The sequence below is a fragment of the Rhinatrema bivittatum genome, chromosome 12 (assembly GCF_901001135.1).
Source record: "Rhinatrema bivittatum chromosome 12, aRhiBiv1.1, whole genome shotgun sequence".
In the NCBI taxonomy this organism is placed as follows: Eukaryota; Metazoa; Chordata; class Amphibia; order Gymnophiona; family Rhinatrematidae; genus Rhinatrema; species Rhinatrema bivittatum.
Genome location: NC_042626.1, coordinates 74,853,859 through 74,872,946, shown reverse-complemented (window position 1 = coordinate 74,872,946; position 19,088 = coordinate 74,853,859). Strand labels below are relative to the sequence as shown.

General features: G+C 49.4%; 1 protein-coding gene across 1 annotated transcript in view; it reads left to right on the top strand.

Annotated features, from left to right (window-relative positions):
* Positions 1 to 19,088, top strand: part of ERBB2 (erb-b2 receptor tyrosine kinase 2) — a 149,177-nt gene that overhangs the window by 45,228 nt on the left and 84,861 nt on the right. The window contains exons 2-9 of the mRNA XM_029573784.1: positions 1,451 to 1,602; positions 1,930 to 2,116; positions 9,274 to 9,414; positions 10,032 to 10,118; positions 10,244 to 10,359; positions 10,608 to 10,749; positions 11,187 to 11,303; positions 12,068 to 12,194. Coding sequence (XP_029429644.1) covers positions 1,451 to 1,602; positions 1,930 to 2,116; positions 9,274 to 9,414; positions 10,032 to 10,118; positions 10,244 to 10,359; positions 10,608 to 10,749; positions 11,187 to 11,303; positions 12,068 to 12,194 — 1,069 coding nt within the window. The remainder of the gene's footprint in view (positions 1 to 1,450; positions 1,603 to 1,929; positions 2,117 to 9,273; positions 9,415 to 10,031; positions 10,119 to 10,243; positions 10,360 to 10,607; positions 10,750 to 11,186; positions 11,304 to 12,067; positions 12,195 to 19,088) is intronic.

Here is a 19,088-nt window from a genome sequence, read left to right as displayed (position 1 = left end):
TCAGTGACTTCTCTGTGGAAATTGTAACAAATGATGGTGATAATGCAGTGTCTCGACACATTAGCACAGGGTGTGTTATATGAGCCATGTAATATAGTGTCATTCATCCAGCACCCTCGGATATAGGAAGCCCGAAGATGTCAGGCAGCGTACTCTCCTTGGGCCAGGTTTCTCCACCCATGTTCTCTTCCCTTTCTCTGGTGAAAGGTACGAGAAGAGATCAGTTATTGGCTGGTTCTACTCTTTTTTTTTCCAGTCTTTGTTTTATCCTGGGTACTGCAAGGAGAGAAAGCTCTGATTTCCCAAAAAATGGGATCTCCAAGCACATGGTGAGCTAAAGCCAGGACTGGCTTGGTCTGTTCATGAATATACGGAGCTGCTGCAATCTAGGCCCAGCCAAGAAGCCAAGATCACTGAATGGCACAGGTTACTGACAAGAGAGTGTGTGCCACATGTGTGTGTTTGCACTCGTGCTCATGTATGTCAGTGTGTCTGTGTGCAGAGCTGCCATGTAACCTAGCTTTCAACTTGCAGCCCTGTACGTTGCGCTATTCACAGTCCCTCTGAAATGCGTCCGGACGGGGCTGTCCGAAATCCAGGAATTGGCATCTCTGTGTGTGGGAGGGGAGCCAGAACCTGTCCGGCATCTTCCAAAAATTATACAGTGGATGGCAGGAAAAAAATGGCTGTTACATGATGCCAAAAATATTCATGATTTTTATATATAAATAAAGAACATTAGGTGTGCAGGGGCTGAAAATAAGGGTCTGCAGCCTGTGGGCTGGATGCAGACAGATCCTGTGTAAAGTGAAAGGAACGGAGCCCTAGGCTTTCCCTGCCGAGGGCCCTGATAAATCTGACCCGCTGAGTGGTTCAGGGAGAGGTACAAGGCTAGAAAGCCACATGTCTGGGGAGAGTAATCCAGGAAAGCCATCGGAAGCTGCAGAAAGCCGCAGGGAGATGGATGGTGGTTACTTTTAGCCCTTGCTAGTTCCTGAGGAAGTCAACACTTCCTGCGCATGAGGGCACAGCGGGGGCAGTCACTGCCTCAGTGCTCCCTTGGGAGGGCAGAGCAGCACTTTTATAATTTGGGTAGTGAGTTAGGGCAGCACTTTACTCAGGTCAACCCAAAGAAGCTGATCCAGTCCTGGGTTTTTTCCCCATTGCATTTAGGGAAATGTAGTTCTCTTACTTAAGAGGGCAGTCAGAACTAAGGTTCACAAAAGCAGGATTGCAAGAAGAAAGGTCCGGGATAACACAACTCCTGTGGCATTATCCGAGTTCTCGGCCTTGAGCCAGGATAGCTTTGTGTCTTCTGTCTCTATCTAAATATCCTGTGAGCCTGGCACTGCAAAGAAACAGTGGGGGGTGCACACATGTGAGGCCTGCAAATAGATTCCTTTGCCCTTCCAGCATGAATGTGAAATTAAACCCATTATCTTCTTTCCAGTATGCACAGGGACAGATATGAAGCTACAACACCCCTTCAACCTAGACAATCATTATCTGACGCTGCGCAGCCTCTACCAGCACTGCCAGGTGGTGCAGGGCAACCTGGAACTCACCTACCTCCGAGAGCAGGATGACCTGTCCTTCCTCCAGGTGAGAGAGCAGGGGGAGGGGGACCTGTCCTTGCAGGTGAAGGAGTAGAGGGGAGGGTGACCTGTGCTTCCAGCAGGTGAGAGAGCAAGGAGAGGGGACTCCGTCTCGCTGATGAGAGAGCAGGGGGAGGGGGACCTGTGCTTCCTGCAGGTGAGAGAGCGGGGGGGAGGGGGACCTGTGCGTCCTGCAGGTGAGAGAGCAGGGGGAGGGGACTCCGTCTCGCTGATGAGAGAGCAGGGGGAGGGTGACCTGTGCTTCCTGCAGGTGAGAGGGGGCACAGGTAGAAATGTGGAAGCCTTATTCACCCTTTTTTTTGCTTTCCTGCAGGAGATTAAAGAGGTACAGGGCTATGTCCTGATTGCTAAGAGCTTGGTGAGGTTCCTGCAGCTGGATAATCTGCGAATCATTCGGGGGAAGCAACTGTACCAGGAGAAGTTTGCCCTTGCCGTTCTATCCAATGTTGATGCCAGTGGCACGGCCGGACTTCAGGAGCTGCGCCTGAGGAGCTTGACAGGTGAGGGAGAGATGTCAAAGACTGGTGGTGGGGAGGGAAAGCAAATGGGATGAGGGGAGAGAAGCAAGCAAGTAAAGTAGAAGAGGTGTGCAGGTGAGGTGAGAAGTGAAACGGGGAAGTCAGTGGGGAGAAGGAGTCATCCTGGTCAGTGGGGTGTGGGAACAGATAAGCGGATGGAAATGAGGCAAAGAGTGCATGGGGGTAACTTGCTGGTGCGGCGGTTACTACCCTAAACCTTTATACTGCCGATGCAGCTCCATTATTGGATTCAGACAGCAACCAACAAGAACCCTGACTTTTACAATCTGGGGAAACAAATAAGCGTGGGGGTAACTTGCTGATGCAGCTGTTGCTACCTTTAACTAATAAATCTGATACTTTTGATGCAACTCTATCATTACTCTCTACTTCAATGGCAAGAGATAATGGGGAATTTCCTATGGTGTAGCCAGATGGCTTGGAGCCAGTTATGTGCTCCCCTGCTAGCAGATGGAGACGGAGTCAGGTTTCAAAGCGGACGTCACCCTAGATACACCCCTGCAGTGACCTCAGCCCTTCAGTATCTCTCCGTCTCCTAGCAGATGTGGACGCTATCCCCACACCAGCAGCGGTGTTTAGCGGGATTGCAGCGCTAGTTGGAAGAAGAAATTCAAAATCTTACCTCTAAATTGGGAGAAAGATCGAGCCCCGCTCTCCTGCGGTGATACCTAATGGTCCCTCCTCCAGTTGAGAATTCCTGAGGTGATTTCTGAGATCCCTCAGAGGTTTGCCTTGGTCCAGTAGCTGGTTCCCAGTGTGGACTTTGCTGCGGAAGCAGCTGAAAGGCAGCGGGTGCAGGAAGCCGAGCACAGCGGTGAAGGCCTAAGTCCTCTCCCCTCGCAGCTGGAGACCATCTCTGTATTCAGCTGGTAAGCGCTGAGCCCACATAAGTAAAGAAGAACTCCTCCGATTCAGAGATGTGGAAGGGCTTTGGTAGCTCTTTTCCTGGCCTCCTCGCTCGGTGTGGCGTACTGACATCATTTCCGATCCAATTAGGGCTAGGGAAGGGGTTCCGAGCGGGTTGAGCGCCCCCCCCCCCTTGGTGGGCTATGCCCCACTTCAGGCTTGGCTGCGGCGGCGCCATCTTGCACGCAGTTGTTTGCAGTGCCATTTTCTCCCATTGTCCGTTGGTACGCGGGATTCGCCTAATGTGCACATAAGTGCGTTTACTCCTGTGTGCATAACTACGCACATACCCGGGCAGAGGCAGTAGCCGACTGCGCCTGAACAAAGGCTTGTAGGCCCTGAAAGAATTCCAACCAAGACAAGGCCGCTGGGTCCATATTTAGCCCAGGAGGAACTGCTGCTGCACTGCCCTCTTCCGAGGAGGACGCAGCCCCGGAATTGCTCAGGTTCGGGATGGTACCAGATTTGGTGGTGGCTGACCCGCCCTCCGACTGGGAGGAGGCCAGACTTGAAGAAGTTCTGAGGGTCCAGCCCTCCCTGGGCTTCCTCACAGTGCTGACACAGGAAGGATTTAGGTCGACTGCGCAGCCCTAATATCGCAGGCAGCACAAAGGGAGTGTCGCTTGAACTTCTTTGCTGCTGGGGCCATGATACTCTGTAGCTTGTGCGTTCAGCCAGATAGTGCCTTTTCGAGCGCGCACAGACTGGACTCTATGAATGTAAATCTAAGCGGGCCGGTTGTGCGGGGAGTTATGTGCACGGTTATGTGCGTAGTTATGCACACAGATGTACATGCACTTATGTGCGCATTAGACACATCCCGCCTCACCCTCCCAGCCCTATCAGCATGCCTCAGGATATGCCTCGCCTCACCAAGAGTTTTCCTGACAGGGACCCAGTCACCATGGACGATGAAGGGGATGCGGACTCATTGGAGGATGGGGAAATCCCTCCAGGCTTGGAGCCATACCAGACCATGCTTCAATTTTTCCAGAGATGAATTACCGGCCCTGATCTCCCAGACCTTGAAGACTCTGGGAGTTCCTAGCACAGACTCTATGTCTGAACCAAAGAAGAATTCCATCCTGTTGTCTCTTCGGAAAGCCTCTTGCTATTTCCCAATGCTGGAAGCTATCCAGGAGTTCATTGACCTGGAATGGGACGCCCCGGAAGCCAGCTTTAAAGGAGGTCAGCCTTGGAGGCCTTGTACACTCTGGATCCGGTGGCCAAAGAACACCTGTGTTTCCCAAAAGTGGAATCCCTGGTCTGTGCCGTCTCAAAGCGAACAACTATCCCAATAGAGAGAGGAGCGGCCTTAAAGGATGCTCACGATAGGTGGTTGGAATCCATCCTTAAGCAAGCCTTCGACGCGACAGCAATGACAATACAGATAGCTTCCTTTTGTGCCCTGGTGGCTCATTCGTGTCTGCTTCTTTCGAGAGAGGCAGATAGTTCAGGGGCGCATACCAGAGAGGCGATCGAGCCTGCCGCGGCCTTCCTAGCGGATGCAAGCTCGGACCTAGTATGCATCTCGGCCAGAGGAGTAGCCTCAGTGGCAGCGGCCAGAAGACAGCTATGGTTGTGAAATTGGTCAGCTGATGCGACCTCTAAGGTGAATCTCACAAAGATGCCTTTTAAGGGATCCCTCCTATTCGGAAGCGAATTGGAAAAGCTAGCCAATAAGTGGGGTGAATCTCCAGTGCCTCGGCTACCGGAAGATAAGAAAAAGAGGTGCAGCACACCTTACCCATGAAGGGTCAGGCCCTACAGAAACTTGTCATTTCAGACATCTCGGCCCTCGGGAAGGTCTCAGTCCTTTCGGAACCAACAACCAAAAAGAGAAACGGGTTCGGGCTCAGGTTCAACCCGAACTTCCCAATGAAGTTTGGCCAACCCATCCACTGGACGAGGAAATAGGGGGCAGACTATCCCTCTTTTTCAGTGGTGGGTTGAGAGAAAAACTGATACTTCATGCATATCCAGCATAGCTCTCTACTTCAACGGCAGGAGAGAAGAAAAACTGATACTTCACGCATATCCAGCATAGCTCCCTGCTTCAACGGCAGGAGAAAAGTAAAACTGATACTTCACGCATATCCAGCATAGCTCTCTGCTTCAACGGCAGGGGAGAAAAAAAAACCTGATACTTCACGCATATCCAGCATAGCTCCCTGCTTCAACGGCAGGGGAGAAGAAAAACAACCAATAAGGGCTGTATAACATAGTCTGGGTAAAACAAATAAGCATGGGTGTAGCTTGCTTATTGCGGCGGTTACTACCCCTACTACCCCTAACTAATCAAGCTAGATATTACACTTGGATGCAGCTCCATCACTGCTCTCTATATTAATGGTGGGGGTGGAAGGGAAATAGAACCAAGAGCTAAGAGAAAACAGATAAGTATGAGAGAAAAATGTGTGAAGCTTGCTGGGGCAGACTGGATGGGCCGTTTGGTCTTCTTCTGCCGTCATTTCTATGTTTCTATATGTTTCTATGTTTTCTATGGTACTGGACATCATATGAAAAGGATACACTCTGGAATTTCGCAGCATCCCTCAGGACATGTTCATGATGTCACCTTATCACTCCCAGCACAAAAAACTGGCAGTGGAATCCACGTTGATAAGGCTTCTCAGTCTGAGGGCTATAACCCCGGTACCTATACCCCAAATAAATGTGGGGCATTATTCCATCTATTTCATCATACCCAAGAAGGACGGTTCATTCTGACCCAACTTGGATCTCAAGAGCGTCAATCATCATCTGCGGATAATTCACTTCTGCATGGAAACTCTTTGCTCTGTCATAATGGCCGTACAACCGGGAGAGTTCTTAACCTCCCTGGACCTCTCTGAGGCCTATCTTCATATTCCAATCTGTCAAGACCACCAGCGTTTCCTATGCTTTGCAGTACTGGGCCGCCATTACCGTTCCGGGTGTTGCCCTTTGGCCTGGCAACTTCCCCCAGAACATTCTCCAAATTTATGGTGGTCGTGATGGTGGCACTGAGGAAAGAAGGGATTCTGGTGCATCTATACTTAGACGACTGGCTGATTCGGGCGAAGTCGTTGGAAAAGAGCCTCCAGGTGACCAGCAGGGTCAGGTCCCTCCTACAGGAACTCGGTTGGGTCGTGAACATGGACAAGAGCAGCCTCAAGCCCTCCCAGTCCTTAGAGTACCTGGGAGTCCAGTTTGACATCAAGCAGGACAAGGTCTTCCTTCCTCCCTCAAGGACAAGGAAACTGATGTACCAAGTGCATCGATTGATGAACACAATATACCCCAGTGTGTGGAGCTACCTCCAGGTCCTCTGCCTCATGGCGTCAACCCTGGAAGTAGTACCATGGGCGAGGGCACCCATGCGGCCACTCCAACGCTCCCTGCTGTCACATTGGAATCCACTATCTCAAGACTACTCGATTCGCCTCCACCTACCAATGGAAGTATGTTCTCTGCTCTAGTGGTGGCTACAGGAAGTTCACCTAAGCAAGGGTGTAAGCTTGTCCTTATCGAACTGGGTCATCCTCACAACGGGTGCGAACCTCCGAGGGTGGGGAGCTCACTGTCAGGAATTGACAACCCAGGGGCAAAAGACCGAGGAAAAGGTGCACTGGAACATAAACCGCCTGGAACCGCAAGCGGTCAGATTAACATGCCTGCAGTTCAGCCACAGGCTCCAGGGACAGGCAGTCCGCATGATGTTGGACAACACAACAACGGTAGTCTACATCAACCACCAAGGAGGAACCAAAAGCCACCAAGTGTCTTTAGAGATAGACCCCCTTATGGAATGGGTGGAGTTAAACCTACAAGGAAACTCGGCCTCCCACATCATGGGGAAGACAAACATCACAGCAGATTCTCAGCAGGGAGAGTCTACATCCAGGAGTATGGATGTTGTCAACTAGAGCCTTCCAGCTCCTAGTAGATTGCTGAAGCCTCCCATCCATCGACCTACTGGCTACATCTCACAATGTGAAGGTCACCCAAATTCTTCAGTCACGGACAAATCAGAGCTCCCAAGGGATCGATGCCCTGTCCAGACCTGGCCAGAGGAGGATTACTGTACGCCCTCCCTCCGTGGCCTCTGCTGGGCAAAATCATCTGCAAGATCAAACACCACAGAGGATTGGTCCTTCTGGTGGCCCATATGGCCCAGACACCCATGGTATTCAGACATGCGGAGGCTTCTTGTGGAGAGTTCCCTTTGCTTCCCCTACACAAGGACCTTCTCCAACAAGGTCCATCCTTCACGGTGACCCAACTCGATTCTGTCTTACGGTCCTGGCCATTGAGAGGGCTTGCCTGACGAAGCATGAATATTCGGTGGCCATAATCGCCACCTGCGGAAGTTCTCAACGTCCCTGGCGTATGTACAGATCTGGAGAATATTTGAGGCCTGGTGCGAGGAACACTGGGTGTCCCCGCAAACGGCCAAGATCACCATGATCCTGAAATTTTTACTGGATGGCCTGAATAAAGGACTGTCCCTCAGCTCCCTGAAGGTCCAAGTGGCAGCTCTCTCCTGTTTCAGGGTGAGGTGAACGGAACCCACCTGTCGACGCATCCAGACTTAGCCTGTTTCCTAAAAGGGGTTAAACACCTCCGACCAACCTTAAAATGGCCAGTCCCCCTATGAACCTCAGTCTAGTAGTGGACGTTTTAGCAGGGCCTTCCTTTAGACCCCTGCACAGTCTGTCTCTATGCCTGTTAACATTGAAGACTGTATTCTTGGTGGCGACATGCTCGGCTTGTCGCATCTCTGAACTACAGGCGCTGTCATGTCGGGAGCCATTCCTCCAGTTTTACTCCAGGAATAGTACAGCTTCGCACCATCCCCTTCTTCTTACCAAAGGTGGTCTCGGAATTTCACCTGAACCAGGCCATTTCCTTGCCATCCCCGGATAGATGCAAGGACACGGAAGGCTGTTAGTACGGTATCTTAAATGCTCAGAACCGGTGCGCAAGACAGACCGCTTGTTCGTTCTTCACGGGGGAAGAAAACAAGGCGAAGCAGTTTTGTGAGCTACCATAGCTCATTGGATCAAGAAAGTGATCATGGGAGCTTAAGTAGAGGCAGGGGAAACCTTTACCCCTTCAGGTTAAAGCTCATTCCACTAGGGTCCAGGCAGTATCCTGGGCGAAAGCTAAGCTACTGTCGCCTGTCGACATCTGTCAAGCAGCAATGTGGTCCTCCTTGCACACCTTCTCCAGATTCTATTGCCTGGATGTCTAGGCCTGAGAGGATGCAGCCTTTGCGAGGGTGGTGCTAACCGGACCATGGGCAGCCTCCTGCCCCGTTCAGAAGTAGCTTTTGTACATCCCAAATGTCCTGAGTCCATCTGGCTACACGCTAGGAAATGGAGAGATTACTTACCTGATAATTTGTTTTCCTTAGTGTAGACAGATGGACTATGAACGGTACCAAGGAATCGCCCATGAGATGAATCTTGATTCCATGAGGTTACGGGTAAGCCATCACCCTATCCCTAGTTCAGGGCATCTTAGTATTGCTGGGATTCAGCGCTTATGTTTGGTTGAGTACAGTTGTGGTCTCCAGTTTTTTAATCAAGTTTTTAATCAAGTTATAAAGTTGTATCCAAATTCTAATCAAGTTTTTAATCAAGTTATAAAGTGTATCCCAAATTCTAATCAAGTTTTTCAATAGTATGTCCACAAGGGCTTTTGAAGAGAATACTGAAGGGCTGAGGGCACTGCAGGGGTGTATCTAGAGTGACCTCAGTTTTGAAATCTGACTCAGTCTCCATCTGCTGGCAGGGGAGCATAAACTCATTGGTCCTGAGTCCATCAGTCTACACTAAGGAAAACGAAATTATCAGGTAAGTAATTTCTCCATTGGACACAGACAGCAACCAACAAGGACCCTGACTTTGATGGTCTGTGAAACTGCAGATACTACCATAAACCTGCTGGGCAGACCTGGATGGGCTGCTTGGTCCTTTTCTGCTGTCATCGTTTCTATGTTTCTAAGAGATAGGAGGAGGAAGAGAATGGCAGGCAGGGCACAGGTGAGATGGAGGAGCTAGACAAGGGGGGAGTTAGTGGGGAATGGGGCACAGGTGAGTGGGAGGAGCTAGAAAGGTGAATTGAGATGGCTTATTCATCAGAGGAAAGGAGGCATCTAGGATTGGCCCATATTTATGAGTAATGCCTGTTGAATGCAAACCGTCTGGCTGTTTTCCCCTCCCCAGAAATCCTGAAGGGCGGGGTGATCATCACTGGGAACTCCCAGCTGTGCTTCCAGGAGACTCTGAATTGGGATGACATTGTCCGAGAGTTTAACGAAGTCCCCCAGGACTGGATTTCTATCGCAAGTGATCGAGACAGAGCATGTAAGAACATAAGAAATTGCCATGCTGGGTCAGACCAAGGGTCCATCAAGCCCAGCATCCTGTTTCCAACAGAGGCCAAAAACCAGGCCACAAGAACCATTGCTGGGTTCAGGGTTCAGGGACTCATGCTGGGTTAGACCAAGGCCCATTGAGCTCAGAATTTTGTCTCTTTTTTCCATTGGTGCATACAGAACTCTGCACATTGATATTTGGGACAATGGTGTCCCTGCTTTCATGAGCTTATAATATGAGTGCATACAGGGAGGGTAAGAAGTGCTAAAAGTTGGATATTAACTAGAGGATAGGGAAGTGGTATCAGGCTCTCTGCTGTGGCTAGTTGCCATAGGCTGTTTCGGCTGCTGGAGAGTATCTGGGTGTCTCAGGTCTGCTCCCTGCCCAGTCCTTCCCTGAGAGTTTCAGACTCTACAGGGTGCAGCTTCAGCTCAGGGTCAGAGCCTGCAGGGGTGGTTCTGGAAAAAGGGGACAAGGTGTGAGGTCATACCCTGCTGCTCCCCATATGAGAACAAGAGGTGGGGTGTGATAGAGTGGACCAAATGGCCATTATTGGCCGACATCTTCTATGTTTATGGACTAATAATTTCTTGGCTCTCTTGCAGGTGGCAGCTGCTCCCAGAACTGTGGTCTCTTACCTTCAGGATCACCAGGGGCATGCTGGGGGCAAGGGGACCAATACTGTCAGATCCGTGAGTATTCTCGCCTTCAGACTGAAGGAGCAGTGCCGGGAGGATCACTGAAGAGTGGCAGAGGGTGACTGGGTAATCCGAGCATGGCTCACTGAGTTCTGCTTTTTTCTCTTGTCTCCTGGAAGTTACCAGAAAGATCTGCTCCAGTGGGTGCCTGCGCTGCAAGGGGGAACAATCCACTCACTGCTGCCATGAACAGTGTGCAGCCGGCTGCACTGGCCCCAAGAGGTCCGACTGCTTGGTAAGGGACGGAGAATCCCCCCTCCTGAGACCCACTGGCAGTTGAACTTAGGAGGACCTGCTCATGTCCCAACATCTGTTTCCTGCTTTGGGTTTCAGGCCAAACAAAATTTCCACTGACATGTGACTGTCTTGATCTATTTTTTGCAGCAGGGCTGGGGTTGGTCTGTTCTGTGTGTGTCTGACATTATGTGGAGAGGAGCAGCATGTGAGGATCGAGGCACGACTGAGCTGTGTCCTCTTTTCTAGGCCTGTCTGCATTTTAATCATAGCGGCCTGTGCACGCTGCACTGCCCTTCGCTCACCATCTACAATCCAGACACCTTCGAGTCCATGCCTAACAAGGACGCACGCTACAGCTTTGGAGCCAGTTGTGTCATCACCTGCCCGTGTAAGAGATCCTGCCTGCCAATCCAGCCTCCTTCTCTGTGCCTGAGAGAGAGGAGCTGGGGCAATTGCGGGGAGGGTGAGAGGCCAGAAAGCAGTTCAGGCATCCAGGGTGGGGTGTGGGGAGGGAGATAGGGTGCCAGTATCCTGCCCTGCCCAGGGTGCCTTTGTGATTAAGTCCAGCCCTGACTGGCCTAGCTTGCCCAGGGTGAGGTTGGTAGAAGTACGGCAGGCTGGGACCAGCACTTCTGAGATGGCAGCTGCTCCTGTGACCCGGGGGAGGGAAGAGGAGGTCCTGCATTTGAGATTTGTACTTTCTCACTCACACCATTTCCCTGTACCCAGAGTGTGAGAGAAGAGCATCAGCTGCTCCCTGGGAGAGATGGGTGAACCTTCCTCCTTTCTGCTGCTCCACTCATTGCCCATGTGCCTCACTTTTAGATAACTATCTTGCCACTGAGGTGGGGTCCTGCGCCCTGGTGTGCCCTTCCGATAAACAGGAGGTGACTGTGGATGGGGTACAGAAGTGTGAAAAGTGCGACAAGTCCTGCCAGAAAGGTAAGCGATGGTGCAGGAGGCCATTTACTGGTAGGTAATGCCCCCAAAGTAATACCCCAGCAGGGCAGTTACTGCAGCAAGCGTCCAACCCTGGAGGTCATTCTCACATGTGCATCAGTGCTGGACTCTCTCTTGGCTGCTTTTGGGGGCAATTTTGAAAACTGGGCGCATGGATGCAGAACGTGCAGATTCCTTTCCCCGTAGTCTTTGCCCCGGTTTGCAAAGGGAAGATCCCCACAGAGATCTGCACTAGCTTTATCTGTGCCTGGCTTTCTCCCCTGCCCCCAGGAACACCTCCGCTCAGTGAGGGGAAAAGCACGTGGGCTGAGGAATAACAAGCCACACATTAAGCCATGTGAGAAGGGTGGGGGACAATGTTAAGAAAGCCCCTTGAGCTCTTTCTGTTTCTTAATGTTTGCTTTTCTGAACAAATCTTTGCGATGGGCCCCCTCCTCTGCTCGCTGAGTCTGCAGTCTCGGCCTTTCTTAAAGTGAAATAAAGCGGAGATGTCTCTTTGTTCAAGTTGGAAACTGTTTTGGGACTGTCCCAATGAGCTCTCAGTCCACACTGCTTCCCTTGTGGTCTTGGGCAAGCCACTTTATCTTCTGTTGCGTTAGATACTCGCTGAGAGCTTTGGAGGAGGGACTAATCATACCTGAATTGCTGTAAGGCGCCTTGAGCTTGCACTCAAAAGGCAGAATAGGAAAAAAATGCAATCTTAATAAATTGTGTAATGACCAGTGCCATGTTGCATCTCTTCTTAGTCTGTTATGGCCTGGGCGTGGATTTCCTGAAAGGGGTCAGGGTCATCAACTCTTCCAACATCCAACACTTCGCTGGCTGTACCAAGATCTTCGGCAGTCTGGTGTTCTTGGCTGAGACGTTCCAGGGGTGAGTAAGAGCCCCCTTGGCACACACTGCCATGGGAGATTAGCAGGATGCAAGATTCCCTGCACACTGTGCCACTCCCTGTGCCAAGGTAAGAACAGTCCAGCGATACTTAGTACACAAGCCCCTCGTTTGAGAAGAGACTAGGCTGGAAACTTCACAACTGATAGTAAATCTGCTTTAATCTATGACTGCCTGGGGTGTGAAGTCAGCATGCAATGGATCAGTGCTCAATCCAGACGTGCAGGTTCTTGAGAAAGGTGCTCCAGGAGGCAATAACTGCTCTCTTACTTCTCTTTCACACTGTTTGTCTCATGATCTTTCACACACCTCCTGTCTGGCAGGGTTTCCTCGTTAATAAATTATTGGCCCTAAACTCTCCTGTATGGGGAGAAAGTCAGACCATGCAAATGAGGCCCAGAGGCGCTGTGTGTGTGTGTGTGTAAGTCTGACTCTGTGTTCCAGTCGAGTGCCAAGGTCAAACGTTTTGCCACAACAATAAAAATGTTCCCTGGTTTTACCACCACTTCTGATGAGCATAAATCTTATCGAAGCAATGTTGCAGATGAGCTGTTGGGAAAGGTTTGTCTTTTTGCAGATGATACTAAAATCGGCAACATGGTGGACACCCCAGAAGGTGTAGAAAGATGAGTAATGAGGCTTGGCAGTCGATCCAGAGTTTGGCAATTAAGATTTAATGCTAAAAAGTGTAGGATCACGCCTTTGTGCATTTCGGTAGCTGCAACTCAAAGGAGCAGTACAAACCTGGGGATAAGAGGGGAAGGGTTGGTCAGTGTTGCCAACCTTGCTTATTTACCGTGAGTTTGCGCTTTTTTTTCAGGATTTCTTTTTTTTTTTTTTTTTGAACTTGTGGGTAGCTTATTTTTGGGCTTGATGGGCAGGACTTTGTGCCCTGCTATTTCTATCCCCTCTGGCTGCTGCGGCTGAGTCTGGATAATATTCAAAATGTTAAATTTAAAGACAAATATTTTGTAGTACCTCTTCCTAGCAAGCAAAGGACGCTAACTGTGAGGCCGCTGTACTATTGCAAGATAAATTTTGCAAAGTCTGACCTTTTTTGCATGAGAACCCAAATGTTTGATACTGCATGCTATGTTCCATTTTAGTGCCACCTTAGCAAAGATTTATTTTCAGCTTTGCAAAATGTAAAAATTTCACACATTTCTGCGCCTGCAAAATTTTAAATTTATAGTAATAGCTGCTGTGATGCAAAATGATGCAAAGCCGCCTATGAACTATTAGTGCATGATAAACCATATGCAAAATTTGCTTTATAGATCATTTTTTGCCAAACCATTAACTCACGGAGGTGTAATTATTTGTTTTGTGAAGTTCTGAATGGCAAAATTCTGTATAGCACAAGAAGTTGTGCTATTTTTCTACTGGGTTCATCCATATGGGTAGAAAAATAGCACAGGAAAACCTAAATTAATGAGCACACACTTTAGTACATGAGCTTCCTTGCATGAAAGTGTTGCTTTTAATGTTCACTGTGGATGAAATATTGGGAACACTGAAGTGATTCAATGAAAATGTGCACAAAGAATGAAGAAATAGTGGCTGCTGCCATCGATTGTCCCTTTTTTTTTTTTTTAGTTAACTTGAAAGGTCTGACAACTTTTTCCTCCATTATGCTCTAAGGGCCTGATTTTAAAAAGCATTTACTCACTTAAAACTGGATTTTACTCGAGTAAATGCACTTTACTCGTGTAAGTGGGTTTTTGAAAATTGCTACAATAGCAGTTACATTTACATGTGTAACTCCTTTTGAAAATTACCCCCTAAGTATTTTCTGTGTATAAATACTTTCTAATAAAAGAAGTCTAAACCTCGTGTGTTTTGGGCTTGCTTTTTCGCAAAGCGCGCTTGTTCTTTCGTAGCTACCTGGCAACACTGCTGGGGGTTATCATATTGAATGACCTAAAGGTGACCAAACAGTGTGACAAGGCAGCAGCGGTAGGATGCTGAGGGGCAGAAGGAGAGGAATTAACAGTAGGAAGAAAAGGGGGATAATGCCACCGTATAAATCTCTGGCAAGACTTCACCTAGAGCTCCTCATCCAGGTACCTGCAAGGAGGGGGTGGTCCAGACGGCAGTTGCTGAAATGAGCACCGATCTTTGGCATCAAGCATATAGTCCCTGGAGGACATGATAGAGGGGGAGAATATGATCAATATTCAAAGCATTTTAAATGAATTACATGTAATACAAAGAAAAGTCCAACCTGGCAGAGCATAACCAGGTATTTTAAGACTATAAGACATTTAGCCATAATCAGATAACATTATTCCACAAATCCAGATTTATCCCACAATCCCTCTCCCAGTCTATCCTTCCCCCTCCCCCCATGCTTAAGGGTGCCGTAGTGGTCGTATTGCACTAATTAAGGAGCAATGTCTAATTAATGTACCATCTTGACAAACACTGTGTATATAATTCTTCACATTAGGGATTTTCCTAATTTGTTCGGTAGGGACTACTGTCCAAGACATTTATCCAGGGGGGACCAAATTTTCTAAAATTTAGGTAGTTTGTCCCTGCGTATAGTTGTTAATTTTTCATTATACGCAACGCTTTGTATTCTGGTTAATAAAGGAAAATTGGGTCTTACCTGCTAATTTTCGTTCTTGTAATACCACAGATCAGTCCAGACCAGTGGGTTATGCACTCCCACCAGCAGATGGAGGCAGAGAACAAAACTTCGAGGCACTGCTTTATACCAAGTGTGCTACCTGCAGCTTCTCAGTATTGATTAATCCCCAAGCTAAGATATAACAGAAAACATTTAAACCCCCCTAAGGGCGAACAAGAGAAAACCCTCAAGGGTTGGATATCCCCGAACCTGGAAACTCCAGCTCTGGATCTTATGCCATAACATACATATTGAAAAAGGGATGATCCCTTAAAGACTTCTTATGTACAGTGGCTAACTACCAGGCAAATCAGTCTTTTAGGGTGGGCCTCTGGACTGATCTGTAGTATTACAGGAATGAAAATTAGCAGGTAAGACCCAATTTTCCTTTCCTGGACCATACCCAGACTTTTCAGCTTAGAGAAGAGATGGCTGAGGGGGGATATGATAGAGGTATTTAAAATCATGAGAGGTCTAGAACGGGTTAATGTGAATCAGTTATTCCCTGTACGTACCCGGATCAGTCAAGACTCCTGGGTTTTGCCTCCCCTCCAGCAGATGGAGACAGAGAAGTTTTAATGGGACTTAGAAAATAGCCACTGCTATTACTAGCAACAGTAACATGGAATAGACTTAGTTTTTGGGTACTTGCCAGGTTCTTATGGCCTGGATTGGCCACTGTTGGAAACAGGATGCTGGGCTTGATGGACCCTTGGTCTGACCCAGTATGGCATGTTCTTATGTTAATCCAGACCAGTGGGATGTACCAAAGCCACATTACACTGAGCGGGAACCCGAAAGACCCACTCTCAGAACACTTTCCCCAAAAACTGCGTTCTCTGGTTCCCTTACATCCAAGCGGTAATGTCTTGTAAAGGTATGCATAGAGGACCAGAAGGCGGCCCTACATATTTCTGCAGGAGATACTAACTGACACTCCATCCAGGAAGCCACTTGCGCTCTTGTAGAGTGCGCTTTCAAACCAGTTGGAATGGATCGGCCCTTACCAATGTAGGCCAAACAAATGGTCTCCTTCAACCAACGAGCCAAGGAGGCCTTGGACACCTTCTCACCTTTCTTCGGTTCCCCAAACAATACAAAAAGGTGGTCTGACTTCCAAAAGGAGTTAGTGCCTTTCAAATAACGTAGGAGTATTTGGCAAACATCCAAGAGATGAAGATCTCTCCCCGAAGAAGAGTCTCTAGACCAGTCGGGGAAACCGGGTAACTCGACGGATTGATTCACACGAAAGGCAGATACCACTTTGGGCAAAAAGGAAGGCACTGTACACAAGGACACCTTGTCAGTAGAGATGCGTAAGAATGGATCCCAACAGGACAGAGCCTGTAATTCTGAAATCCGTCTAGAAAAGCAAATGGCCACCAGGAAAACCATTTTCAAAGTAAGGTCTTTTAGGGAAGACAGTCCCAGTAGTTCAAAGGGCAGATCACAAAGCGCCCGCAAAACCAGATTAAGATTCCAGTCCGGACACAATTTACGAACTGGAGGGCGAAGATGCTTTACCCCTTTCAGAAAGCGGACAACGTCCAGATGGCTGGCCAGGGACTTGCTGCCTATCCAGCCCCTGAGACACCCTAGGGTCGAAATCTGAACCCAGAGGGAATTATAAGCCAAGCCTTTTGACAAGCCCTGCTGCAGAAAGGCCAAAATATGAGGTATGGTCACCGAAAGCAGTACTAACCTTTGTTGATCACACCAGGCCTCAAACACTTTCCATACCCTGACGTACACCATTGAAGTCGAAGGGTGTCTAGCCTGGAGAAGGGTGGAAATCACTGGTTCAGAATAACCCTTCATGCGCAACCGCCGCCTTTTAAAAGCCAAGCCTTGAGAGAGAAGCGATCCTCCCGATCCAAAAAGATGGGTCCTTGACATAAGAGACCCGGAAGATGGGACAGGCTCAATGGACCTCCGGTTGCCAACTAAATGAGATCCGCAAACCAGAGACGCCATGGCCACTCCAGAGCCACCAGGACCACTGGGCCCCGATGTTCCTCTATGCGCCATAGAACCCGACCGATGAGGGACCAAGGAGGAAAGGTATACAGGAGAATCCAGGTCAGCCACTTGCAGACCAGGGCGTCCAGTCCTACCGACCCAACCTCTTTCTTGCGACCGAAGAATTGAGTAGTCTTCGAGTTGGCTTGGGTCACCTTGAGGTCCAGCTGGGGAACCCCCCATCTGGCACAGATGTGATTCCAGGCTTCCCAGGGTCTAGCTGTTGAAGGCTGAGGACGTCCGCCTGTATGGATTCCTTACAGATGACACTCTGGAATTTGTTGCCAGATGATGTGGTTAGTGCAGTTAGTGTAGCTGGGTTCAAAAAAGGTTTGGATAAGTTCTTGGAGGAGAAGTCCATTAATGGCTATTAATCAATTTTACTTAGGGAATAGCCACTGCTATTAATTGCATCAGTAGCATGGGATCTTCTTAGTGTTTGGGTAATTGCCAGGTTCTTGTGGCCTGGTTTTGGCCTCTGTTGGAAACAGGATGCTGGGCTTGATGGACCCTTGGTCTGACCCAGCATGGCAATTTCTTATGTTCTTACTCGGCCCAAGTAAACAGGAAATGAGCCTCCCGCGCTATGGCCGGGCTCTTGGTTCCTCCTTGGCGGTTGAGGTAAGCCACCGTGCTGGCATTGTCTGAGAAATGCGAACCATTTTCCCCTACACCAGAGGCTGAAATGCTACCAATGCCCTGCGGACAGCTCTCGTTTCGAGGTGATTGATGGACCAGGACCATTCCATCAATGACCCAGGTATCCTGAGTCACATGACCCAGGCACACCGCTCCCCAGCCCTGGAGGTTCACGTCCGTCGACATGACCACCCAATCCAGGACTTGGAGGGGCATTCCCTTCTGTAAGTTGGTCTCTGATAACCACCACTCTGGGCTGAACCTGGCCTGCTTCGACAACGGTAATGGTAGCTGATACTGCTCTGAGCCCGGGTTCCATCGAGACAGCAGTGCTCTCTGCAATGGCCCATGTGAGCGAAGGCCCATGGCACTAACTCCAATGTTGATGCCATGGATCCCAGGATCTGCAGATAGTCCCAAACTCTGGGGATCTGAAGATGAAGGAGATGAAGAACTTGCTGCTGTAACTTGTACATCCTATCCTTTGTGAGGAACACCTTGCTCAGCAGAGTGTTGAACCGAGCTCCCAAGTATTCCAGGGACTGCGATGAGGTCAGATGACTTTTCGCTGCATTGATCACCCAGCCTAGAGACTGGAGGAACTGTGTCACCCGGTGGACCGCACGCAAGCAGTCCTCCTCTGACTTTGCTCGAATCAGCCAGTCGTCGAGGTACGGGTGGATCGACACCCCCTCCTTCCTGAGGGCCGCCGCCACTACCACCATCACCTTGGTAAAGGTGCGAGGAGCCGTAGCCAAGCCAAAGGGAAGAGCCCGGAACTGGAAATGTTGACCCAGAATCTTGAAACGCAAGAACTTCTGATGATCGATGCAGATTGGAATGTGGAGGTATGCCTCGGTGAGGTCCAATGAGGTGAGGAACTCTCCTTTGCGGACAGCCGTGATGACAGTTCGGAGAGTCTCCATCCGAAAGCGCGGGACCCTCAAGCTCAAATTCACCTGCTGCAGGTCCAGAATGGAGTGGAAGGTACCCTCTTTCTTTGGAACCACAAAGTAAATGGAATACTGTTCTCCACTCGTCTGGCGGGACTGGGACAATTGTTTCCAGACCTAGCAATCTTTGTAGAGTGTCCTCCACCGCGGTGTGCTTATTGCGGGAAATGCAGCACAATTCCTGGAAGGTGGCCTTGAGAGGGCGAGAAAATTCTAATGCGTAGCCGTCCTTTATCAACTCCAGTACCAACTGATCAGAGGTAATCTTGGCCCACTCCTCATAAAACTGGGACAACCTGCCCCCGACCGCTACGCTTGAGGAGAGGGCCAGCCTTATTTTATTGTACAGGTTTATCCATCCCAGCCCCCTGGCTGGAGCCACCTCTTGTAGATCTGTTGGAGCCTCGAAAGGACGGTTGACGAGCTGTAGGCTGCCTGGACCCGGAGGAGGGGGCACCCCTCCCAGACCTGAGTCTCTGGGAATCCCGAAAACGAGTCCGTGGAGGGAAGGACTTTCTGAATGGCCTCTTATCCTCAGGCAGCTTGTTGCCCTTGGTTTCTCCCAGAGACTTCATAAACTACTCTAGATCCTCTCCAAATAGCAGCTTCTCCCAAAAGGGAAGGTTATATAAC